At 43.8% G+C, this 26,550-nt stretch overlaps 2 protein-coding genes across 2 annotated transcripts in view; both read left to right on the top strand.

Moving 5' to 3' along the window:
• Nucleotides 1-11,599, top strand: part of ehd2b (EH-domain containing 2b) — a 42,737-nt gene extending 31,138 nt beyond the window's left edge. The window contains exons 6-8 of the mRNA XM_084148044.1: nt 8,064-8,252; nt 8,871-9,032; nt 9,156-11,599. Of these exons, the coding sequence (XP_084004170.1) occupies nt 8,064-8,252; nt 8,871-9,032; nt 9,156-9,716 (912 nt within the window). The 3' untranslated portion in view covers nt 9,717-11,599. The remainder of the gene's footprint in view (nt 1-8,063; nt 8,253-8,870; nt 9,033-9,155) is intronic.
• A 3,329-nt stretch (nt 11,600-14,928) lies between these two features.
• Nucleotides 14,929-21,152, top strand: psmd8 (proteasome 26S subunit, non-ATPase 8). Its single transcript, XM_084148066.1, has 7 exons — nt 14,929-15,067; nt 15,223-15,295; nt 19,089-19,191; nt 19,319-19,484; nt 19,660-19,760; nt 19,892-20,003; nt 20,236-21,152. Exons 1-7 carry the CDS (start codon nt 14,957-14,959, stop codon nt 20,371-20,373), a joined length of 804 nt encoding a protein of 267 aa, XP_084004192.1. The 5' UTR covers nt 14,929-14,956; the 3' UTR covers nt 20,374-21,152.
• The last annotated feature ends 5,398 nt before the right edge of the window (nt 21,153-26,550 follow it).

Genomic DNA, 26,550 nt, shown 5'->3' with positions numbered 1-26,550 from the left:
TACGGGAAAGCAGCTTTAAAACTGGACCAATATAAGTATAAAGAGGGGTTCCTGCAGATGAAGGATTGCTCACAGGCAGGAACGCCAATGAATTGCAGGTCGCAATTAGCACCCTTCTCCGTCTTGCTACTACAAAGGAGAGAACGGTGGAGACTGGGGAGACCAACTCTCAAGGAATACGTTGTTGCCCTCGTCCGTCAGATGGACTCCACCCCTACGGTACATCCCAGGGACACAATGCTTAATGGCAGGGTGGTGGATTGTGTTCCCTGAAATGCGTACACCAGCTGATTGTCGGAGCGCAGGGCCCTCTCTATGCCCTAGTTTATCTTCTGGTCCCACTGGAACATCCAGCTCCTCCGCTGCGGGATATCAGAGAAGACCACTGTTGTCCCGGGAAACATTTGAATGACCACTTCTAAAACCGCAGATTTTCTGCACCAGTGCCGTCCACTTGGTGGACAAATGGTTTCCACCGAGGTGGATGACTAGGATGTCAGGAGAGAAGTAGCACAGGCCCTCTGCTGGCGCAGAACACTGAGCAGTTTGTGCCAGTCAATAATGTATGTCAATAGTTAATGGGTAGACTACAGGTTGATTATTGGTGTATTTTCTTGTTAAAAGAGATCAGGGAAAATGTTTCCAGTTTACCCAATATTGGCTTCAATGGGTTTCTGGTTTTTCGCTTCCCTCTGGAAAATCTGCTGTTAATATTAAATAAATACTAACAACTACATTATCTCTGTTGCCATTTGTCATTATTGTGTTTTGTTTTTTTGTACTTTACTTTATTGCTGTTATGTTGTATAATAATGTTGTATAATAATGTTGCATAATCACCTTCCAGTGTAAAAACCATGGAAATTAAAAACAAGTAGGCGGCATTGGTCTGAAGCTGAAAAAGAAAGGAAATTCACGAGCACCACAATGTCTACTCCTCCACCCATGCTCCACCAAGGTTTTCCAGCATACAGCACACAGCTTTGACCTACAACAGTAGCTATGTTGGTATATTGTACTTCAAACAATGTGTAGGCAGGTTGCTTAGGATTCAAACCTTCTCAAACAGCCTAATTCATACTCTCACTTAAAATGTAGAGTTTTGTTTTTAATACAGTGGGGGAAAAAAGTATTTAGTCAGCCACCAATTGTGCAAGTTCTCCCACTTAAAAAGATGAGTGAGGCCTGTAATTTTCATCATAGGTACACGTCAACTATGACAGACAAATTGAGAAATGTTTTTCCAGAAAATCACATTGTAGGATTTTGTATGAATTTATTTGCAAATTATGGTGGAAAATAAGTATTTGGTCACCTACAAACAAGCAAGATTTCTGGCTCTCACAGACCTGTAACTTCTTCTTTAAGAGGCTCCTCTGTCCTCCACTCGTTACCTGTATTAATGGCACCTGTTTGAACTTGTTATCAGTATAAAAGACACCTGTCCACAACCTCAAACAGTCACACTCCAAACTCCACTATGGCCAAGACCAAAGAGCTGTCAAAGGACACCAGAAACAAAATTGTAGACATGCACCAGGCTGGGAAGACTGAATCTGCAATAGGTAAGCAGCTTGGTTTGAAGAAATCAACTGTGGGAGCAATTATTAGGAAATGGAAGACATACAAGACCACTGATAATCTCCCTCGATCTGGGGCTCCACGCAAGATCTCACCCCGTGGGGTCAAAATGATCACAAGAACGGTGAGCAAAAATCCCAGAACCACACGGGGGGACCTAGTGAATGACCTGCAGAGAGCTGGGACCAAAGTAACAAAGCCTACCATCAGTAACACACTACGCCGCCAGGGACTCAAATCCTGCAGTGCCAGACGTGTCCCCCTGCTTAAGCCAGTACATGTCCAGGCCCATCTGAAGTTTGCTAGAGTGCATTTGGATGATCCAGAAGAGGATTGGGAGAATGTCATATGGTCAGATGAAACCAAAATAGAACTTTTTGGTAAAAACTCAACTCGTCGTGTTTGGAGGACAAAGAATGCTGAGTTGCATCCAAAGAACACCATACCTACTGTGAAGCATGGGGGTGGAAACATCATGCTTTGGGGCTGTTTTTCTGCAAAGGGACCAGGACGACTGATCCGTGTAAAGGAAAGAATGAATGGGGCCATGTATCGTGAGATTTTGAGTGAAAACCTCCTTCCATCAGCAAGGGCATTGAAGATGAAACGTGGCTGGGTCTTTCAGCATGACAATGATCCCAAACACACCGCCCGGGCAACAAAGGAGTGGCTTCGTAAGAAGCATTTCAAGGTCCTGGAGTGGCCTAGCCAGTCTCCAGATCTCAACCCCATAGAAAATCTTTGGAGGGAGTTGAAAGTCCGTGTTGCCCAGCGACAGCCCCAAAACATCACTGCTCTAGAGGAGATCTGCATGGAGGAATGGGCCAAAATACCAGCAACAGTGTGTGAAAACCTTGTGAAGACTTACAGAAAACGTTTGACCTGTGTCATTGCCAACTTTTGTTATTGACCAAATACTTATTTTCCACCATAATTTGCAAATAAAATCATAAAAAATCCTACAATGTGATTTTCTCATTTTGTCTGTCATAGTTGACATGTACCTATGATGAAAATTACAGGCCTCTCTCATCTTTTTAAGTGGGAGAACTTGCACAATTGGTGGCTGACTAAATACTTTTTTCCCCCACTGTACATATGTAGAGTCAAGTTCAAAAGTACTGAATTAATGTGCAAAAGAGACTTAAAGGAGTTGGGAGTTTAAAGCACTTAATTTTTTGTTATATATTGTTTTTCTCTAGGGGGTAGATCAGCTTTAATATTGCAGATATATTGTAACTTCCATCAATGTACAGTTGAAGTCGGAAGTTTACATACACTTAGGTTGGAGTCATTAAAACTCGTTTTTTAACCACTCCACAAATTTCTTGTTAACAAACTATAGTTTTGGCAAGTCGGTTAGGACATCTACTTTGTGCATGACACAAGTAATTTTTCCAACAATTGTTTACAGACAGATTATTTCACTTATAATTCACTGTATCACAATTCCAGTGGGTCAGAAGTTTACATACACTAAGTTGACTGTGCCTTTAAACAGCTTGGACATTTCCAGAAAATGATGTCATGGCTTTAGAAGCTTCTGATAGGCTAATTGACATAATTTGAATCAATTGGAGGTGTACCTGTGGATGTATTTCAAGGCCTACCTTCAAGCTCTGTGCCTCTTTGCTTGACATCATGGGAAAATCAAAAGAAATCAGCCAAGACCTCAGAAAAAATATTGTATACCTCCACAAGTCTGGTTCATCCTTGGGAGCAATTTCCAAACGCCTGAAGGTACCACGTTCATCTGTACAAACAATAGTACGCAAGTATAAACACCATGGGACCACGCAGCCGTCATACCGCTCAGGAAGGAGACGCGTTCTGTCTCCTAGAGATGAACGTACTTTGGTGCGAAAAGTGTAAATCAATCCCAGAACAACAGCAAAGGACCTTGTGAAGATGCTGGAGGAAACAGGTACAAAAGTATCTATATCCACAGTAAAACGAGTCCTATATCGACAAAACCTGAAAGGCTGCTCAGCAAGGAAGAAGCCACTGCTCCAAAACCGCCATAAAAAAGCCAGACTACGGTTTGCAACTGCACATGGGGACAAATATCGTACTTTTTGGAGAAATGTCTTCTGGTCTGATGAAACAAAAATAGAACTGTTTGGCCATAATGACCATCGTTATGTTTGGAGGAAAAAGGTGGTTGCTTGCAAGCCAAAGAACACCATCCCAACCATGAAGCACGGGGGTGGCAGCATCATGCTCTGGGGGTGCTTTGCTGCAGAAGGGACTGGTGCAATTCACAAAATAGATGGCATCATGAGGAAGGAAAATTATGTGGATATATTGAAACAACATCTCAAGACATCAGTCAGGAAGTTAAAGCTTGGTCTCAAATGGGTCTTCCAATGGACAATGACCCCAAGCATACTTCCAAAATTGTGGCAATATGGCTTAAGGACAACAAAGTCAAGGTATTGGAGTGGCCATCACAAAGCCCTGACCTCAATCCTATAGAACATTTGTGGGCAGAACTGAAAAAGCATGTGCGAGCAAGGAGCCTACAAACCTGATTCAGTTACACCAGCTCTGTCAGGAGGAATGGGCCAAAATTCACCCAACTTATTGTGGGAAGCTTGTGGAAGGCTACCCGAAACATTTGACCCAAGTTAAACAATTTAAAGGCAATGCTACCAAATACTAATTGAGTGTATGTAAACTTCTGACACACTGGGAATGTGATGAAAGAAATAAAAGCTGAAATAAATCATTCTCTCTACTATTATTCTGACATTTCACATTCTTAAAATAAAGTGGTGATCCTAACTGACCTAAGACAGGGAATGTTTACTAGGATTAAATGTCAGGAATTGTGAAAAACTGAGTTTAAATGTATTTGGATAAGGTGTATGTAAACTTCCGACTTCAACTGTAATTGTCTGCAACACTTCCAATCCCCCATATGTTTTTTCTTCTCGCAAATATATATATATATATATATATATATATATATACACACACACATACATATACACATACATATAAATACATACATATACATACATATCCTTTAAAAAAAATATATTTCCCTTTATTACTTTCCAACCCCACCACCCCTTCCCTAATTGGAGTAAACTAGTGAACAACAATGCTTAGGTCTCTACTTCCAGCTTATACTATATACATTTAATGGACACAGTCAATTTTAATAATTCTATTTTGTTTGTTTTTACTCCTGTACTTCCTCTACCCTCAACCTCTATGATCATTTTCATGATGTCCATCCGGTTTGCTTCTATATGCCATATCTTTCTAGCTGTGCTCTTTCACAAAAGCTCTCAACCTATAACCTACAGTGGCTTGCGAAAGTATTCACCCCCGTTGGCATTTTTCCTATTTTGTTGCCTTACAACCTGGAATTAAAATGGATTTTTGGGGGGGTTGTATCATTTGATTTACACAACGTGCCTACCACTTTGAAAGATGCAAAATATTATTTCTTGTGAAACAAACAAGAAATATGACAAAAAAACAGAAAACTTGAGCGTGCATAACTATTCACCCCCCCAAAGTCAATACTTTGTAGAGCCACTTTTTGCAGCAATTACAGCTGCAAGTCTCTTGGAGTATGTCTCTATAAGCTTGGCACATCTAGCTACTGGGATTTTTGCCCATTCTTCAAGGCAAAACTGCTCCAACTCCTTCAAGTTGGATGGGTTACGCTGGTGTACAGCAATCTTTAAGTCATACCACAGATTCTCAATTGGATTGAGGTCTGGGCTTTGACTAGGCCATTCCAATACATTTAAATGTTTCCCCTTAAACCACTCGAGTGTTGCTTTAGCAGTATGCTTAGGGTCATTGTCCTGCTGGAAGGTCAACTTCTGTCCCAGTCTCAAATCTCTGGAAGACTGAAACAGGTTTCCCTCAAGAATTTCCCTGTATTTAGCGCCATCCATCATTCCTTCAATTCTGACCAGTTTCCTAGTTCCTGCCGATGAAAAACATCCCCACAGCATGATGCTGCCACCACCATGCTTCACTGTGGGGATGGTGTTCTCGGGGTGATGAGAGGTGTTGGGTTTGTGCCAGACATAGCGTTTTCCTTGATGGCCAAAAAGCTCAATTTTAGTCTCATCTGACCAGAGTACCTTCTTCCATATGTTTGGGGAGTCTCCCACATGGCTTTTGGCAAACACCAAACGTGTTTGCTTATATTTTTCTTTAAGCAATGGCTTTTTTCTGGCCACTCTTCTGTAAAGCCCAGCTCTGTGGAGTGTACGGCTTAAAGTGGTCCTATGGACAGATACTCCAATCTCTGCTGTGGAGCTTTGCAGCTCCTTCAGGGTTATCTTTGGTCTCTTTGTTGCCTCTCTGATTAATGCCCTCCTTGCCTGGTCCGTGAGTTTTTTGGTGGGCGGCCCTCTCTTGGCAGGTTTGTTGTGGTGCCATATTCTTTCCATGTTTTAATAATGGATTTAATGGTGCTTTGTGGGATGTTCAAAGTTTCTGATATTTTTTTAGAACCCAACCCTGATCTGTACTTCTCCACAACTTTGTCCCTGACCTGTTTGGAGAGCTCCTTGGTCTTCATGGTGCCCCTTGCTTAGTGGTTTAGCAGACTCTGGGGCCTTTCAGAACAGGTGTATATATACTGAGATCATGTGACAGATCATGTGACACTTAGATTGCACACAGGTGGACTTTATTTAACTAATTATGTGACTTCTGAAGGTAATTGGTTGCACCAGATCTTATTTAGGGGCTTCATAGCAAAGGGGGTGAATACATATGCACGCACCACTTTTTTGAAACAAGTTATTTTTTTCATTTCACTTCACCAATTTGGACTGTTTTGTGTATGTCCATTACATGAAATCCAAATAAATATCAATTTAAATGACAGGTTGTAATGCAACAAAATAGGAAAAACACCAAGGGGGATGAATACTTTTGCAAGGCACTGTAGATACTTATTATGGACACAGTATGCTTTACATTAGTTATCTTGTAGTTATTAGTTGTTGTTATTTGTTATTAGTCCCATTCTTCAGCTCCATTCAACACCTCCCATCTATCTCTTAACACCATCCATATTGGATTTCTATTTGCCATATATTTTTCAACTGTACTGTGATGTTTCACAAAAGTTCTGAACCCTTCTATTCTCATTGTTTCTACAGATTGTAAATTGAAAATAAAATTTTTTGCTAAAAGTATTATATTATTGATCGATTGACTATGACTTTTCAGATCACCCAGTAGTGCTATCTGCAGGGTTAGGTCGAGGTAAATATTGCAATCCTTCAGCCATTCCTGGACCTGTGACCAAAAACAAGCTACAAATGGACAGTACATAAACAAATGATCAAATTATTCTGTCTCTTCGCAGCAAAATCTGCAGAGCTGGGAAGATTGTATCCCCCATATAAATAACATTCTATTGGTAGCAAGAATTTTGTATAATAATTTAAATTGAAAAATTCTAAGTTTTGAATCCGGTGTCGTTTTACATATCAGTTCATAAACACTATGCCATGGGATCGGTACGTCAAAAATCTCTTCCCAACTATTTTGCAATCTATATGGGACGGCTGTCAATCCTTTGGTCCTTAAATGAAACTGATATACTTTTTTATTTATCACAATTTTCTATAACCAATTATGGTCTTTAATGCAAGGCCGACAGACAAGTTCCTTACTTTCTCCCCCTTCCACTTTCCTCTTTCATTTTTGCGGTAATGCTGCAATTATTTGGTTGTAATTTTGGGTAGAGCAGACATTTCCATATGTTTTTGTTAGCTGCATGTGTGACATAACTCTACCAGTCCTACCTATGATATAATTATGAAGATTATACCTTTTTAAAACATTTCTTCAAAAAATAATGTTTTTTTAATCAATTAGTATATTTGAGTTTAACCACAATATTTGTTGCATTATTTGTTCTGTCGTTTCTGGAGGATTAAATTGAAATTGCAACCAACTTTCTATGGCTTGTTTTAGAAATAGTGATATTTGGGAGATTATTTCCTTTTCAAATAACTGAAAGTGAGATGTTGTAATCTGAATTAAGGGAAAAAGGCCATTCTTGAACATGGGGTGAGACAATTTTACTAATTTGTAAGAGAATCAGTTCGGATTTAAGTATAACTTTTGTATGACTGAAGGTTTTAGTGATAGGTCTAATGCTTTAATATTTAATCATTTCTGTCCTCCGAATTCATATTCATTATATAAATAGGCCCGTTTAATTTTGTCTTGCTTGCCGTTCCAAATAAAATGGAATATTTTTTCTCATATAATTTACAAAACTGTTCGCTAGGCGTAGGCAAGACCATAACAAATAGGTAAACTGGGATAATACTAAAGAGTTAATCAGGGTGATTTTTCCACAAATAGACAGGTATTTACCTTTTCATGGTAGCAAGATCTAATCTATTTTTGTGTGTATAGCACTTTGTGACAAACGTAAAAATGGCTTTATGGATACATTTGATTGATATTATCGATTTGATTGACAGGTGTTCAACACCCCAGAGGTCCTGAGGGTGTATATAGGGTCGTTCTGGTCCGAGCCGCTGCTGGTCCCTGATAACCGTCGTCTGTTTGAATTGGAAGAGGAGGATCTGTTCAGTGACATCCAGAACCTTCCCCATAACGCTGCCCTCAGGAAACTCAACGACCTGGTGAAGAGGGCACGACTGGTCAGGGTAGGTTATCTGTCTCGATTTTTATTTTTTATTTTGACAGGGAGTCATGCTGAGACCAAGGTCTCTTTTACAGATGAGCCCTGTAATTACCGAACAATACACATCAAAACGAAACAGAGTCATAGAAAACTAATGGATATATCTATCTGGATCTCCCTCTCTCTTTCTCTCTGTCTATCTCTCTCGCTTATCAACGTCGCTCACTCATCCCTTCAGTTGAAGTATGATATAATCAACCCTGTAACACACATACTGTCTAGTGGGTTAGGTAGCTCTACTGAGGAATAAGGTGTTTTACTAGGTTCATATAAGAAAATGAGGCGAGAGTGGCATTGCTGAAGTTAATATTTGCCACCCTCCCCCCTAATTATCTTGTTCTGTCTCTCTCTCTACCCCTCTTTCTCTCTCTCTCTCCCTCTCTCTCTCTCCCCCAACACTCTCTCCCTCTCTCTCTCCCTCTCTCTCTCTCTCCCTCTCTCTCTCCCTCCCCCCTCTCTCTCTCCCTCTCTCTTTCTCCCCCTCCCCCAACACTCTCTCCCTCTCTCTCTCTCCCTCCCCCCACATCTCTCTCTCTCTCTCTCCCTCCCCCCACATCTCTCTCTCTCTCTCTCCCTCCAGGTGCATGCCTACATCATCAGCTATCTAAAGAAGGAGATGCCAACCTTCAGGAAGGACAATAAGAAGAAGAACCTGATCTACCAGCTTCCTGTCATCTTCTCCAAGATCCAGCTGCAGCACCACATCTCTGCTGGGGACTTCCCCGACTGCGCCAAGATGCAGGTCTGTTTAGTCAATTTCTATTTAGGGTTTGAATGTCCAGAGCAAAAGTCTGGTAATTCATCCCTCTGGTAACAGATGGACTGATTGGCTGACTCGTTTGCTGGGTTCTCTGTTCCCATCCAGGAGCAGCTGTTGATCCACGACTTCACTAAATTCAAGCCCATGAAGCCGTCCCTGATGGCCGCTCTGGACGAGCTTCTGGCTTCCGACATCGCAAAGCTGATGCCGCTGCTGCGCCAGGAAGAGATCGACGCTGGGGTGCAGCCAGGGGTGCAGGGGGGGGCCTTCCTGGGGACCCGCGCCGGTCCCTTTGTGGAGAACGACCCATTCGGAGAGGTGGAGAACGGGGGCGAGGACGGGGAGGACGGGGGTGAGATGGCCTGGGTGGTGACCAAGGACAAGCCCAAATATGATGAGATCTTCTACAACCTGGCGCCCAACGAGGGCAAGCTGAGTGGCACCAAGGCCAAGGACTGGATGGTGAGCACCCGGCTGCCAAACTCTGTCCTGGGGAGGATCTGGAAGCTGTCGGATGTGGACCGGGATGGCATGCTGGATGACGAGGAGTTTGCCCTGGCCAGCCACCTGATCGAGGTGAAGTTGGAGGGGCATGGTCTGCCCCCCGAGCTGCCCGCCCGTCTGGTGCCCCCCTCCAAGCGCAGACAGAAAGGATCTGATATATAGAAGACTATTACATCAACCCACCCTGAGGAGCTGACAGCATAACCCTCTGATGGCTGACACACACGCTACTGCCCCCCTACGTTGTCCTCTTGTCTCCTTGTCTTTATGTCTGTAAGCCCCTGGTGCATCTCCATAGTCTTAGGTAGCTTCCTCTGGTCGTTTCATCTCCTGTCCATTTTTTTCTTCTTCGAGGGAGAGTGGAGAGAGACAGTAAGAAAAGGCTTGACAGAGTAGCGGAGATGAGACTCCAACCCTACGTCACCATGGGGGCATGTGATGTGTGGTCTGGAGTCCAGTGTGTCTCCAGTCTGGTTCCTTTCCCATAGTGCAGATGAATGAAAGGAAAGGAAAGGAGGAGGGGAATATACTGAACACTATTGAAATGCACCCCAACTTTGTCTTATTGGATCTAAATGTGTTTAGCTGAGCTGAGGTCAAATAAAGGCTAGTGGCCCACACTGCTCTACTATATTATACTCTATTGCTCTACTATACTCTATTATACTCTAATCTATTATACTCTACTATACTCTACTACTCTACTCCTCTATTCTACTCTACTCTACTCTACTCTACTCTACTCTACTCTACTCTACTCTACTACTCTACTCTACTCTACTCTACTCTACTACTCTACTCTACTCTACTCTACTCTACTCTACTCTACTCTACTCTACTCTACTCTACTCTACTCTACTACTCTACTCTACTCTACTCTACTCTACTCTACTCTACTCTACTCCTCTACTCTATTCTACTCTACTCTACTCTACTCTACTCTACTCTACTCTACTCTACTCTACTCTGCTCTACTCTACTCTACTCTACTCTACTCTACTCTACTCTACTCTACTCTACTCTACTCTACTCTACTCTACTCTGCTCTGCTCTACTCTACTCTACTCTACTCTACTCTGCTCTACTCTACTCTACTCTACTCTACTCTACTCTACTCTACTCTGCTCTACTCTACACTACTCCTCTCTACTCTACTCTACTCTACTCTACTCTACTCTACTACACTACTCCTCTCTACTCTACTCTACTCTACTCTACTCTACTCTGCGCTACTCTGCTCTACTCTGAACACTACTTTCTCCAAACTAGTAGAACTTCTTAACCACATATTCTCTTTCTAAAAGTCTTGCATTTTTATATTTTATATTCTCACACAGATGTTATGCCAGAAATGACATTACACTATTATAAATCCTTACTATCTCACACATCTACTGTTTAACTCAACATTCCTTGGATGACTGGGTCTACAGTGGTATCACTGACTGACAAATCTACTGTTAATTACACACTGATCTGATTACCGGTAAACATGTATCTGACTTATGCCGTACTATATTTGACTTGCTTTTACATGGAGCTATTTAGCAGCGAGTGTTTAAACAAATCAAAACAGACAGAAATAGACACTAATATGTTGAGTATGTACACTAATCTACACATGTATTTGATAGACAGCTGTTGTCATTAGCTACAGTATAAAGCTTGTTTAGTCATTTCTCTGTCTGTCTGTAGGGGACTGGTCTAACCAGTTACATTACAGCACTTCTATAGTATAGCAGCTATACAGTAACTTGCCATAGTTTTTTCCTCGCACACTATTTTCCTTCTCTCATGGCAGAAATATGTTTGTTTTCAACCTCTTTTTTTTTTTTTTACTATTGCTGTTGATTTTGTATGTACTAGACAAAGAACTGCCTTTGTTTGAAATTAATGTCACATGCTATGAGAACAGTGTTGTTAACTAACACAGTTTGATTTGTTTATCTATCTTACTGACTACACAGCTAGCTTCACCAACCCCACCGCTACATGTTGTATTAGCATTACTAGCATTACCTAATAAACTGTATGGACTGTGTTCTAATGACCTCCGCCGACCTCTTGTTCAGAATGAAGAGGAGATGAAGTTGAATTCATAAGTGTTTAGAGAAAGGAAAGAGAACCACGTCAAGTCATCACCACTTGTCCATCTGTGCATTAAATAGTAGATAGACACACTTTGACTAAGTGTGTGGCACGAGGCAGATCTTTCTCTATGCATGTGTGGAACAGTACCATGTTAAGTGTTCCTTAAATATCCCATCAGGACACAAAACAGGATATATATCTAGCCACATACCATATTTAGGCAACACAGTAAAAACAATATTTTACATTTCAAACAAAGCTTAGCCGTGATACAGGCTGATTCTCCTCTACAGTAACAGTATAATGTTCACTTGGTTTCTCAATGACAGTCAGACTAACAGTAGGCCACAGTGCTCCAGGCCAAAACCCCGTACCACCATTTTCCAGTGGTACACTCACTGGCTCACTCACTCTCTCCCATTCTCCCTTAAACACACACACCAAAAAACTTGAATCCAAATCTCTCTCCAGCCTTCAAGCAGTCCCAGGTTTAACCAACCAGCACACTGCACAGTAGATCATGAGGTATCACACTCTCTGTTTATACTCTGTTGAATCCTTTCTGGTGTAAGTGCCTCTGAAATGTCTGTGTGCGCGTAGCGGTTTCGTGTGTGTAGGCTTTTAAGGTTTGTGGAGGGAGGGAGGGAGGGAGGGAGGGAGGGGTGGTCTGGTCTCCCTGCCTCCTCTCTCCCTCTTTCACTCCTCCATGGAAAGAATCACAAATGAGAAACAGGAATTCCTCCCCCCCCGCTCTCTCTTTCCCTGTCTCCCCCTCACTCTTTCTCTCTCCCCCCCTCGCCCTCTCTTTCCCTCTCTCTCTCTCTTTCCCTCTCTCCCTTTCTCTCTCTCTCCCCCTCGATCACTCTTTCCCTCTCTCCCCCTCGCTCACTCTTTCCCTCTCGCTCTCTCTTTCTCCCCCCCCGCTCTCTCTTTCTCCCCCCCCTCCCCTCCCCTCCCCCTCTCCCCCCCCCCCTCCCCTCCCCCTCTCTCCCCCACTCCCTCCCCTCCCCCTCTCCCCTCCCCCTCTCTCCCCCCACTCCCTCCCCCCCCCTCCCCTCTCCTCTCTCCCTCCTAGTGTACAGTGTGACTCACATGCCAGGAATGTGGTGGGCTGGCCTGAGAACTATTAATATCAGCTTTCCTGGGGTCCGCTAAGTTTCCTTGGGCTCAGGCTCAGCCTCTAGACACTACCTTTATTATAGGCATTAACAACATTCCCCTATTTGGACTTTTCCCTAGGAACAAGATGTTTAGGCCGCACCCATGACCTGCTGTGTGTGTCTGTCTGTGTGTGTGTGTGTGTGTGTGTGTGTGTGTCTGTGTGTCTGTCTCTGTGTGTGTGTCTGTGTGTGTGTGTGTGTCTCTCTCTCTGTGTGTGTGTGTGTGTGTGTGTGTGTGTGTGTGTGTGTGTGTGTGTGTGTGTGTGTGTGTGTGTGTGTGTGTGTGTGTGTGCGCGTCTTGGATGGGGTCAGGCCTGCTGCTACTAGTTTCCACCTGACAGTTTCAAACAGACAAGATGTGTCCAAACCCTGCAGGAAATCTCTTCCATGGATAACACTAACCTTTTCCCAGATTTCCTAATCAGATCAACAGGCAGTGCTGCTGACAGAAGTGTTGCCTTTCCAACATAATAATGTGGAGCAAATGTCTTGACATTCCTCATGAGCTGTTTCAAAACTATTTAGTTGCTCAAAAACAGTTGAAGTTACTATGATGGAAAACACACAAACCCCCCCCCATTATTCTACGTGGCATTCATATGGCTGTCAAGAGTACTGCACATGAGGACCATATAGCGGATGGAACACCCCCAAACAACAGCCCACTAAACAGGGGTCTCCAACTACGTCATTGGGTGGATACATGGGGAATTCCTCACTAAGACGCCCCGTGAAGGATGAAAAGTCTGGAAACGACTTTGGTTATATTTCACGTTGAATGAGCGCCATCTAACGGACATAAATATTTATGTAAAGATGTTTTTCATTTCTCAGAAACACGACGATGTTATGTCGGCCTGTAAGCGGTATGAATGCACCATTTGCACTAGAATTCGAACGTAGAAGAAGAAGTTACCTTAGCAATGGCAGAGAGGAAGAGGCGAAGCAAGAGTGTTTACTCTGCCCAAAATCTGTCCACGAAAATAAGATCACCAATGGAGGTCAACGAGACTGTCGAATTTGTTTAACAAAAAATGTAATTGCTAATTTGCTACGTGAGGCTTATTTGATCGAATACACGTTTCGTAATGGTTAGGTTGTTACAAATCCACTGATATAAGTGGACGCATTTCGGCAACTATGAAAAAAACTACTTTATATCGGAGTTGTACCTGTTGTTCACACACATACAATATTACATCATTTAGCAGACACTCTTATCCAGAGCGACTTACAAATTGGTGCATTCAATTTAGGATAGCCAGTGGGACAACCACTTTTTTCTTTTTTTTAATGGGATTACTGTTATCCTATCCCAGGTATTCCTTAAAGAGGTGGGGTTTCAAGTGTCTCCGGAAGGTGGTGAGTGACTCCGCTGTCCTGGCGTCGTGAGGGAGCTTGTTCCACCATTGGGGTGCCAGAGCAGCGAATAGCTTTGACTGGGCTGACGCCATGGTGACGCCAATATCTGCCCTTTCATTGATTTAAATCAGGGTTCTTCAATTCCGGTCCTGGAGGGCCGAAACACGTCAGTTTTTTATTTCTACCTGGTAGTTAATTGCACTCACCTGGTGTCCCAGGTCTGAATTAGCCCCTGATTAGAAGGAGAGGATGAAAAACAGAGGTGTTTCGGCCCTCCAGGACCGGAATTGAAGAACCCTGATTTAAATGGTCCCACCGAAAGCTATATCTGGTTCAGCAAGATTTTAGAAAGGCTGCCATGTTAGCGCATTTATTATCGACATTTTGGTGATGTATATCCGACAATTCCCTATGAAAAACAGAGCAGCGAATTTAAGACGTTTTTATTGATAAGTATTCGGGATAATGTGTATCCAAGTCTGTAAGGTGTTGTGTCAACAAATTGCATTTATGCGTTCACTGGACATCTTCATAGGATTGAAAAACAATCGGAAATTAACAGCACAACACTGAAGAGTGAATTATTACTTCGCAACGGCTATGGGAGAATGTGGCGATCTCGGAATATTCAGACAGAAAATAAACATGTTCGGACATGTACTTCCATTGTTAGAGGGGTCACTCGACTATCTTGTCAATATAATAGATCGTCTTTGGCAACAGCGCTGTTTTACGACAGTTGCATGCCGTATTCCAAGCGTCCGGTGTCGTACATTTTGCAGAATCACCATGGCGTCTGTATTGAAAGAGACCGCGGGGCTATATGAAACATTGAAAACGGAATGGAACAAGAAAAATCCCAATCTGAACAAATGTGGAGAAATTTTGAGCAAGCTCAAGGTAAAGGCTATTACAATATTTGGTTGCTTCACCCTCGAACCTAAGTAATAGGGGATTTTGTCAATTAGCTAGTATTGCTAGCTAACGTTAGCTAAGCTAACGTAACCAACTGTTTTACAAATATGTTAACTGTCCGTTGCTATTTCTTTCTACAGATTTCGTTGTTGGAGTTAAACTTCTTACCAACAACTGGGACTAAGCTCACCAAACAGCAGCTTATTTTAGCTCGTAAGTATCTAGTCATCACAACACAATGCTAACTAGCGGACGTTAGCTGGGTCATTCCTACAATGCAATGCCTTTTCTGGCCCCAAGAAATATCAGTTCTAATGTCGTAAAATGTGGATTCCAAAAGGTTTAAAATATAACGTCAGGTGTGCTTTACCGTAACAACACCAAAATATGGATCCTGAAAGTGAATTTTATGCATTTTAAACACTTTGTCAGTGGATGTAGGCGTTTATGCCATGTCCCCAGTGTGTCCCGGATATCACTTTCCACCCTGTTAGTTTGTAATTCTCCATTTAAGAAAACAACCCCTTACTACAATGACACCACATTCAGGAAGTGTCATAATTTATTTGGTGGGAAAACTATGATAAGCTAATTAAATATAAACACTCAGTTTGATCCATTTGTAAATGTTTCATGTTAGGCTAAATTATAGAGAATAAACATGTTAAATGTGTTTGATAGAGAAGTTAAAATCCTGTTCAAGTGTTCACCAATATGCTAGCTCAATCTTGCTTACTCAGAGCTATGGCCAAGTTAGGCTCAAAATCAAATGTCAACCCTGTTAGGTTCCACCCTGTTAGGATTATGCACCTAACAAATTGGAAAATGCACCCAAAAATGTTGTATGTGCCTGAGCTTGACCAATATGGTTTTGTGAAAGTCAAACTTGGCCTTTTTCTGATAGTATGTATGTGGACCTGTCCTCTCTGCTGCCCTCTACACACACACACACACACACACACACACAGTTGAAGTCCTGTGTAGCTCAGTTGGTAGAGCATGGCGTTTGCAACGCCAGGGTTGTGGGTTCGATTCCAACGGGGGACCAGTATGAAAATGTATGCACTGACTAACTGTAAGTCGCTCTGGATAAGAGCGTCTGCTAAATGACTAAAATGTAAATGTTAAGTCGTAAGTTTACATACACTTAGGTTGGGGTCATTAAAACTCGTTTTTCAACCACTCCACAAATTTCTTGTTAACTATAGTTTGGGCAAGTCGTTTAGGACATCTACTTTGTGCATGACACAAGTCATTTTTCCAACAATTGTTTACAGACAGATTATTTCACTTATAATTCACTGTATCACAATTCCAGTGGGTCAGAAGTTTGCATACACTAAGTTGACTGTGCCTTTAAACAGCTTGGAAAATTCCAGAAAATGATGTCATAGCTTTAGAAGCTTCTGATAGGCTAATTGACATCAATTTAGTCAATTGGAGGTGTACCTGTGGAGGTATTTCAAGGCCTACCTTCAAACTCTGTGCCTCTGCTTGACATCATGGGAAAATGAAAAGAAATCAGCCAAGACCTCAGTAAAAAATTGTAGACCTCCAAAAGTCTGGTTCATCCTTGGGACCAATTTCCAAACGCCTGAAGGTACCGCGTTCATCTGTACAAACAATAGTACGCAAGTATAAACACCATGGGACCACGCAGCCGTCATACCGCTCAGGAAGGAGACGCGTTCTGTCTCCTAGATATTAACATACTTTGGTGCGAAAAGTGCAAATCAATCCCAGAACAACAGCAAAGGACCTTGTGAAGATGCTGGAGGAAACCGGTACAAAAGTATCTATATCCACATTAAAACGAGTCCTATATTTACATAACCTGAAAGGCTGCTCAGCAGGGAAGAAGCCACTGCTCCAAAACCACCATACAAAAGCCAGACTACGGTTTGCAACTGCACATGGGGACAAAGATTGTAGTTTTTGGAGAAATGTCCTCTGGTCTGATGAAACAAATAGAACTGTTTGGCCATAATGACCATCGTTATGTTTGGAGGAAAACCCACATCCCTGCCGGCCAAACCCTCCCCTACCTTGGATGACGCTGGACCAATTGTGCGCCGCCCATGGGTCTCCCGGTCACGGCCGGCTGCGACAGAGCCAGGACTCGAACCAGGATCTCTAGTGGCACAGCTAGCACTGCGATGCAGTGCCTTAGACCACTGCGCCACTCGGGAGCTTAAACAATTTCAAGGCAATGCTACCAAATACTAATTGAGTGTATGTAAACTTCTGACCAACTGGGAATGTGATGAAATAAATAAAAACTGAAATAAATCATTCTCTACTATTATTCTGACATTTCATATTCTTAAAATAAAGTGATGATCCTAACTGACCTAAGACAGGGAATTTTTACTAGGATTAAATATCAGAAATTGTGAAAAACTGAGTTTAAATGTATTTGGCAAAGGTGTATGTAAACTTCCGACTTCAACTGTATGTACTGTGGCTTGCAAAAGTATTCAACCCCCTTGGCATTTTTTCTATTTTGTAGAACTGTGTGTGTGTGTGTGTATATATGTAAAGTTGAGGTCCAAATGGCACCTCATAGTTGGAATGACCAAGCTAGCTCATAGCCTCTTTGCTCCAGTTGGAATGACCAAGCTAGCTCATAGCCTCTTTGCTCCATAGTTGGAATGACCAAGCTAGCTCATAGCCTCTTTGCTCCATAGTTGGAATGACCAAGCTAGCTCATAGCCTCTTTGCTCCATAGTTGGAATGACCAAGCTAGCTCATAGCCTCTTTGCTCCATAGTTGGAATGACCAAGCTAGCTCATAGCCTCTTTGCTCCATAGTTGGAATGACCAAGCTAGCTCATAGCCTCTTTGCTCCATAGTTGGAATGACCAAGCTAGCTCATAGCCTCTTTGCTCCATAGTTGGAATGACCAAGCTAGCTCATAGCCTCTTTGCTCCATAGTTGGAATGACCAAGCTAGCTCATAGCCTCTTTGCTCCATAGTTGGAATGACCAAGCTAGCTCATAGCCTCTTCGCTCCATAGTTGGAATGACCAAGCTAGCTCATAGCCTCTTTGCTCCATAGTTGGAATGACCAAGCTAGCTCATAGCCTCTTTGCTCCAGTTGGAATGACCAAGCTAGCTCATAGCCTCTTTGCTCCATAGTTGGAATGACCAAGCTAGCTCATAGCCTCTTCCCTCAGTAAGACCTGTAACAGGCGGGCTGTCTAGCTCCCGCCTCTTTGGATTGGTGGATACATCTCATTATTGTAATCCTTTTCTGAATATTCGATGAGGGTTGTTGAAGTCAACCGCTTGTATTGAAAGGAGAGCGACTCAATGCTACTAGCCTCATGCTCTGAATATGCATAGCTATCTGGAGAAAACTCTGATATAAAGTGTTTTTTCTCTGTGGCTGGGATGTCACCTGTACTACTTATATCAGTACACTAATAACAACTTGAGTGTTACCAAACTTCTATTAGATCAAATAAACCTCATGTAGCAAATAAGACATTCATTTTTTGGTTGACCAAATTCAACACTCTAAAACTCCTTGCTTGGTGTGCGAAACAATGAAAATACGCCACCTGCTGGAGGGAGAGCGTTTTCCGCTGAGTTGGGCCTCTCTGGGAAAGATTAACTTTATGCAAATACTCTATCGCAACGTTATTGACCAATAGAAGCTCACTAGAGCTTCCAGACCCTGCTGGATTGGCTGTTTATACCTAGAACTACCTAGCCTGCTTACTAGCACCCACATGAGCGTGAAGGGCTGGTAAATATGTTTTTGGGGTACGGGATGTCGTCTTCAGCGACGGGAGGTCTGTGTACAGGTCTCCCGGAGCGAAGACGCTAGCTGCTTCGTTTTTTGTTGACATGTCTTCCTGTGTGCTTGTCAATAGAAAGGACTTCCGGAGTCATTGCTCAGAATCAGCTGCATAATTTCAGTGTGTGATAACTAGGATATATCAGGGTTTGATCATATGAGCTGGATGACAACAGTGGCTAACATATTTCTACATTGTTTGTCAGGTGATGTTCTGGAGATCGGGGCTCTGTGGGGTATCCTGAAGAAGGACATCCCCTCCTTTGAGAGATACATGTCCCAGCTGAAATGCTATTACTTTGATTACAAGTAATGTCACTTGTTTCATATTCAAAATAATACTGGTCTTTCTCAATGTATTCCCAGAGCATGTCAACCTATGCTTGTTCAGTAGTCAACTAGATCAGTTTTCTCCCACTCTTCATCTTCCATCCAGGGATGAGTTGCCAGAGTCATCTTACATGCACCAGCTGCTGGGTCTGAACCTGCTCTTCCTGCTGTCCCAGAACCGTGTGTCAGAGTTCCACACGGAGCTGGAGAGGCTGACTGCTAAAGACATCCAGACCAACGTATACATCCGACACCCCGTCTCCCTAGAGCAGGTGACTGCCGCCGCTTCAGACGTGTGCCTCATCTCCCTTCGTTGACTTCTTACTTTTACTATTTTCAACAGGAACTTCTTCGCTGGTTCTCATCTCTTCTCAGTTTTATCTTTGTGGAGCCATGTAACTTCCCATGTGTAGAACTGGCTTGTATAATGTCTGTTTTTCCTGTCAGTACCTGATGGAGGGGAGCTACAACAAGGTGTTTCTGGCCAAAGGGAACATCCCTGCTGAGAGCTACACCTTCTTCATAGACATTCTGCTAGACACCATCCGGTAAGAGACAGCATGACTTCTGACATGGGATGAATTCATATTGCCTGGAAATGGCAGATGCATGGATTCGGTGAGTCGTCCTTGTGGTCCAGCGATGGCATGGTGTGATTTGTTATCCGTCTTGTTTCCAGTGATGAGATTGCTGGGTGCATAGAGAAGGCGTATGAACAGATCCAGTTCAACGAAGCTACCAGAGTGCTCTTCTTCTCCTCCCCGAACAACATGACAGAGTATGCCAAGAAGGTTAGTTCATGTCCGTTCTACTCTGTTGTGTGCCCTACTGAACACTAGCCTGGTCCAAGATCTGTTTGTGCTTGACATAAGAGTCGGCTTTACAGCACAAACAGATCTGGGACCGGGCTAACTGATCATGCCCCTGGATTTGAGAGAATGGGAGATCCGTAGAACTTGAGTTTAGTCCAGCGGGGCTGGACCCAGAGCCTCATCCTATATTAAAGTTGTGTGTGTTTTGCAGCGGGGCTGGACCCAGAGCCCAGACGACTACTACTCGTTCAGCAGCCAACAGCAGAGGACAGAGGAAGTCAACATCCCCTCCACTGAGCTGGCTACGCAGGTCATCGAATATGCTCGGCAGCTGGAGATGATTGTTTAGAGAGAGCATCATACTGCAGAAGCTAGCTATATATATCTGACACCTTAGACCCAGACACATGCAGACATACAGATTGTCAGACTGGTAGATTTTCCAACACTTTTGTTCTCTTCCACTCCCCCTGCTTCTCACGGCTCTGATAAGAGACTGGGCATGAGTGTTTTTACATCCTCTAGTCTGACCGTATGTTTACACATTGGAGTAATGTACTGAAATAAAGTTGTGGCATCACTTCACAACTAAGGCCAGTCTGTTCCGTGGCTCCTGACAGCTTTGTCCACCTTTGGGAATTAGCCTGAGTTTAAAGATTGAAGTGTTGGCACATTCTAATGGCCAAGTTTCCATTTACCCTAACTGCATTGAGGAACTTGATGTGAACGTTTGGAGAGTTTGTGTCTAGGGGAATAGGGTGTAATTTGAGATTTTCCCTGTCCATTTACTAATGCATAGTGTGCTGCAAAACAGTGGCCATATAGTGAGTCTTCCATGTCTCTAAATGGTTGACATCCTGCATTACACCTGGTATTTGGGTTATCCTTGTCCTCTGAGGTATTATTTTTTTTTTACTCTGTAGTGCTCACAGAAGTCTATTTCAATGCCCTGGCCTCGTCTCCTAGCAACTGACAAAGAATTGCTGTAAAAGTATTTGTTAAATGTTTGGTTTAATTTCTTGCCCCCCCCCCAATGGTTTGTAATCTAATTGATCTGGAAAATACAAATGTTTGTTTCTGTAAGATTATCAACAATTTGACATTTAAAATATTAAAATCTTTTTCTGACTTGTGGTCTACTTTATAATTTGAAGTGTACTTTAACAGGTAATTTAACATTACTATATTACTCAATTAGATTATTTAATCCATGCTTTATTTTGAAGATCAGTTTCATGTAGTATAAATATTTCCTAAACACATAGCTAGTGTGACTCCAGTATTGGTGAATGAGCATGTGTTGTCACTGGTGCGTCTCTCCTCGCTCTCGCAGCGCTAGGGAGGCGGCTAGGGTTGCCGTGGTGACCCAGGGAGGCTCGCACAGGTAGTTCCTGCTCACGTTCAACCTGATGGGAGAGGAAGACCGAGAAGAGACGGGTTGACTTTCTTCACTGGGGGACTAGAAATGATCAAGCTAGTATAGGAATGGAACAGGATATTTTCTTTCCTACATGACCTGGTACCATAGCTTGACACATTCATATCGATAGTGTTATATCAAATGATGGAGCCAACGCTGTCTGTGTAGCTAGGTTGGAGTGTGTTGGTGTGACTCACCACTTGGTGACGTTGGGTGGCAGCGCTGAATTAGTGGCACGGTGCTGGCAGCGGGCATGACGCGAGCAGAATTTGTCCACCATGAACGGGTGCCAGCGGCCTGATGGGCGGGGAGGGCAGTTGGGAGACAGAGGAGAGGCTGGTGGGATATCCTCCATTTCCTCCTCTTTATTCTTGGACTGAGACACTGCTTGTTTCTGTTTCTTCCTGGACCTGGGTGGAGAGGCTGGGGGGTTGGACACTTTAGGTGCTGTGGGGTCTGCAGGGGGTTTGTGGTCTGAGGCTTGTAGTAACTGGGTAGTGGGTATGGCAGCAGTAGTAGCTGTGGATGGGTTAGTAGTAGTAGTAGCTGTGGAGGGGTTAGTAGTTTTAGGTGTGAAGGGGTTCATGCCACTGTACCACTCCTCGAAGGCTGTGTCTACCTCTGTAGGATCATCCACCTCCCTCAGCGTCACCTTGCTGCCCAGTGTTGTAGACATGCTGAACGTAGAGAAGCCATCAGGATAATGGAACTCATTAGAGTACTTCTGAAACCTCTCCATCAGCTGTGTTGCCTCGTCGAACATGGGCCACTGGGCATTGGACAGGTGCCAGTCAGTGTAGTGTGTCATAGTGAATCCTGATGCTTCCTCTGTAGAGGGTTTGGGCTCTGGCTGTTTATTGCTCTCTGTAGTGGCTCTGGCTTCTGCCTGTCCTCTTGAGAGCTTCTGTCCCTGCTTGGTGGTGATAGGGCCTCGATATCGGCTTAGGGCTGGTGTTGGTGTGAGGGGTCGTGGTGGTGCTGAAGCTGGTGTTGGTGTGAGGGGTCGTGGTGGTGCTGAAGCTGGTGTTGGTGTGAGAGGTTGAGCTGGAGCTCGAGGTGAAGCTCTGAGTAGCTCTGTAGAGAGCTGGTTCTCTCTGCTGCCGTCTTCTGGCTGAGCCCTGGACCTGTCCTCTCTGCTGCCGTCTGCTGGCTGAGCCCTGGACCTGTCCTCTCTGCTGCCCTCTGCTGGCTGAGCCCTGGACCTGTCCTCTCTGCTGCCCTCTGCTGGCTGAGCCCTGGACCTGTCCTCTCTGCTGCCCTCTGCTGGCTGAGCCCTGGACCTGTCCTCTCTGCTGCCCTCTGCTGGCTGAGCCCTGGACCTGTCCTCTCTGCTGCCCTCTGCTGGCTGAGCCCTGGACCTGTCCTCTCTCATCTGCTTCAGCCTCAGTCTGGCAGCCTGGAAACGCCCGCACACAGAGTAGGGAGAGAAGGTGAGCCGGCTGCTGCTTCCTGTTCCCGCTGGTTTACCGGTGCCGCTCGTGGTGCCACCACTCGGGGTGCTACCAGCCCCCTGAGCCTCAGGGGCTGCTTTAGTCTGAGCCTGAGGTTGGGTTTTAGACGGTTTCTCTTTCTGGGTTTGTGCTGAAGATGTGGTAGTCCCCAGAGAAAAGGAGAAGTTGTTTGGGACGGGTGCTGCTAAAGTTCCAGGTGGTTTGTCTGGTTTGCTAGCAGGCTCTGGGTTGTTTTGTGGCTGGCATGCTGGCTGTATTGTCTGGGCAGCAGTGTTGAAGTCATCGTCTGACTTTGAGGTCTTGCCTTTCTGGGCCTTGGCCTCTCTGTGAGCAGGCTTAAGGTGTGGAACCACTCCGTTCAGAGCTGCCCTGACTGCAGCCTGCCTCAGGGGGGTGGGAGCGGGAGGCAGACTCTCCTGCTTCTTCACATACTCCATCCTGAGGAGGGAGGGGATTGGGGAACATGACAACCTGACTGACCCCTATACACAAACTACACCAAAAATGCACTTATGTAGTAGTAAAAAATATGTATTAAAACCATTTTTATCAGGGGTCTAAAGTACTTAAGTAAAAATACTTTAAAGTACTACTTAAGTCGTTTTTGTGGTTATCTGTACATTACTATTTATATTTTTGACTACTTTTACTTCATTACATTGCTAAATAAAATAATGTACTTTTTACTCCATACATATTCCCTGACTCCCAAAAGTACTCGTTCCATTTTCAATTCTTAGCAAGACAGGAAAATGGTCCAATTCCCACACTTATCAAGAGAACAACACAATGCTAACTAGCGAACGTTAGCTGGGTCATTCCTACAATGCAATGCCTTTTCTGGCCCCAGGAAATATCAGTTCTAATGTCGTGAAAATGTGGATTCCAAAAGGTTTAAAATATAACGTCAGGTGTCCTTTACCGTAACAACACCAAAAGATGGATCCTGAAAGTGAATTTTAAACACTTTTTGTAGGTGTTTATGCCATGTCCCCAGTGTGTCCCTGATATCACTTTCCACCCTGTTAGTGGACCAGCTCAGCTGGTAGAGCACAGCGCTTGTAACGCCAAGGTAGTGGGTTCGATCCCCGGGACCACCCATACACAAAAATGTATGCACGCATGACTGTAAGTTGCTTTGGATAAAAGCGTCTGCTAAATGGCATATTATATTATAGTTTGTTGTAATTCTCCATTTAAGAAAACAACCCCTTACTACAATGACACCACATTCAGGAAGTGTCATAATTTATTTGGTGGGAAAACTGGTGCAAAGCTAAATAAATATAAACACTCAGTTTGATCTATTTGTAAATGTTTCATGTTAGGCTAAATTATAGAGAATAAACATGTTAAAATGTGTTTGATAGAGAAGTTAAAATCCTGTTCAAGTGTTCACCAATATGCTAGCTCAATCTTGCTTACTCAGAGCTATGGCCAAGTTAGGCTCAAAATCAAATGTCAACCCTGTTAGGTTCCACCCTGTTAGGATTATGCACCTAACAAATTGGAAAATGCACCCAAAAATGTTGTATGTGCCCACGCACGCACGCACGCACGCACGCACAGAGTCCCGTGTAGCTCAGTTGGTAGAGCATGGCGTTTGCAACGCCAGGGTTGTGGGTTCGATTCCAACGGGGGGCCAGTATGAAAATGTATGCACTGACTAACTGTAAGTGGCTCTGGATAAGAGCGTCTGCTAAATGACTAAAATGTAAATGTAAACATCCCTGATTATCCCTACTGCCTCTGATCTGGCCGACTCACTAAACACATGCTTCATTTGTAAATTATGTCTGAGTGTTGGAGTGTGCCCCTGGCTATCTGTAAATTTAAAAAACAAGGACATTGTGCTGTCTGGTTTGCTTAATATAAGGAATTTGAAATGATTTATACTTTTACTTTTGATACTTAAGTATATTTTAGCAATTCAATTGACTTTTGATACTTAAGTATATTTAAAACCAAATACTTTTAGACTTTCATTCAAGTAGTATTTTACTGGGTGTCTCAGTTTTACTTGAGTCATTTTCTATGAAGGAATCTTTACTTTACTCAAGTATGATAGATGGGTAATTGTTCCACCACTGATTTTTATACCCCACCCATCTTCAGTCTCGTGGTCAAATCACATAATGTACTAGGAATCTCGAAAACCAAGCAGACAGACAGACAGATAGATAGACAGAGGGACATACAGACCAGTGGAGGCTGCTGAGGGGAGGACGGCTCATAATAATGGCTGGAACGGAGCAAATGGAATGGCATCAAACACCTGGAAACCATGTTTGATGTATTTGATACCGTACCACTGATTCCGCTCCAACCATTACCACGAGTCTGTCCTCCCCAATTAATAATAATAATAATAATAATATGCCATTTAGTAGACGCTTATACATATACATTTTTACGTTTGGGTGGTCCCGGGGATCGATTAAGGTTCCACCAACCTCCTGTGAGACAGACAGATAGACAGAGGGACAGACAGACAGCTAGACAGACAGATATACAGAGGGACAGACAGACAGCTAGACAGACAGATAGACAGACAGATAGACAGAGGGACAGACAGACAGCTAGACAGACAGATAGACAGAGGGACAGACAGACAGCTAGACAGACAGATAGACAGACAGACAGCTAGACAGACAGATAGACAGAGGGACAGACAGACAGCTAGACAGACAGATATACAGAGGGACAGACAGACAGCTAGACAGACAGATAGACAGAAGGACAGACATACAGCTAGACAGACAGATATACAGACAGAGAGACAGATGGAGGGACACCTATGTGAGAATGCTGTTCATTGAATACAGCTCAGCGTTCAACACCGTAGTGCCCACAAAGCTCATCACTAAGCTAAGAACCCTGGGACTAAACACCTCCCTCTGCAACTGGATCCTGGACTTCCTGACGGGCCGCCCCCAGGTGGTAAGGGTAGGTAACAACACATCCGCCACACTGATCCTCAACACGGGGGCCCCTCAGGGGTGCGTGCTCAGTCCCCTCCTCTACTCCTTGTTCACCCACGACTGCGTGGCCAAGCATGACTCCAACACCATCATCAAGTTTGCTGACGACACAACAGTGGTAGGCCTGATCACCGACAACAATGAGACAGCCTATAGGGAGGAGGTCAGAGACCTGGTAGTGTGATGCCAGGACAACAACCTCTCCCTCAACGTGATCAAGACAAAGGAGCTGATCGTGGACTACAGGAAAAGGAGGGCCCAACACGCCCCCATTCACATCGACGGGGCTGTAGTGGAGCGGGTCGATAGTTTCAAGTTCCTTGTTGTCCACATCACCAACAAACTATCATGGTCCAAACACACCAAGACAGTTGTGAAGAGGGCACGACAACGCCTTTTCCCCCTCAGGAGACTGAAAAGATTTGGCATGGGTCCCCAGATCCTCAAAAAGTTATACAGCTGCACCATCGAGAGCATCCTGACCGGTTGCATCACCGCCTGGTATGGCAACTGCTCAGCATCTGATCGTAAGGCGCTACAGAGGGTAGTGCGTACAGCCCAGGTCATCACTGGGGCCAAGCTTCCTGCCATCCAGGACATCTATACCAGGCAGAGTGTCAGAGGTGTCACGCCCTGGCTCTGGGGACTATGTTATGTTGAGCCAGGGTGTGTAA

The sequence above is a fragment of the Coregonus lavaretus genome (genome assembly GCF_964263955.1).
Source record: "Coregonus lavaretus genome assembly, chromosome: 30".
Lineage (NCBI taxonomy): Eukaryota > Metazoa > Chordata > Actinopteri > Salmoniformes > Salmonidae > Coregonus > Coregonus lavaretus.
This window is presented reverse-complemented; position numbering and strand designations above follow the sequence as displayed.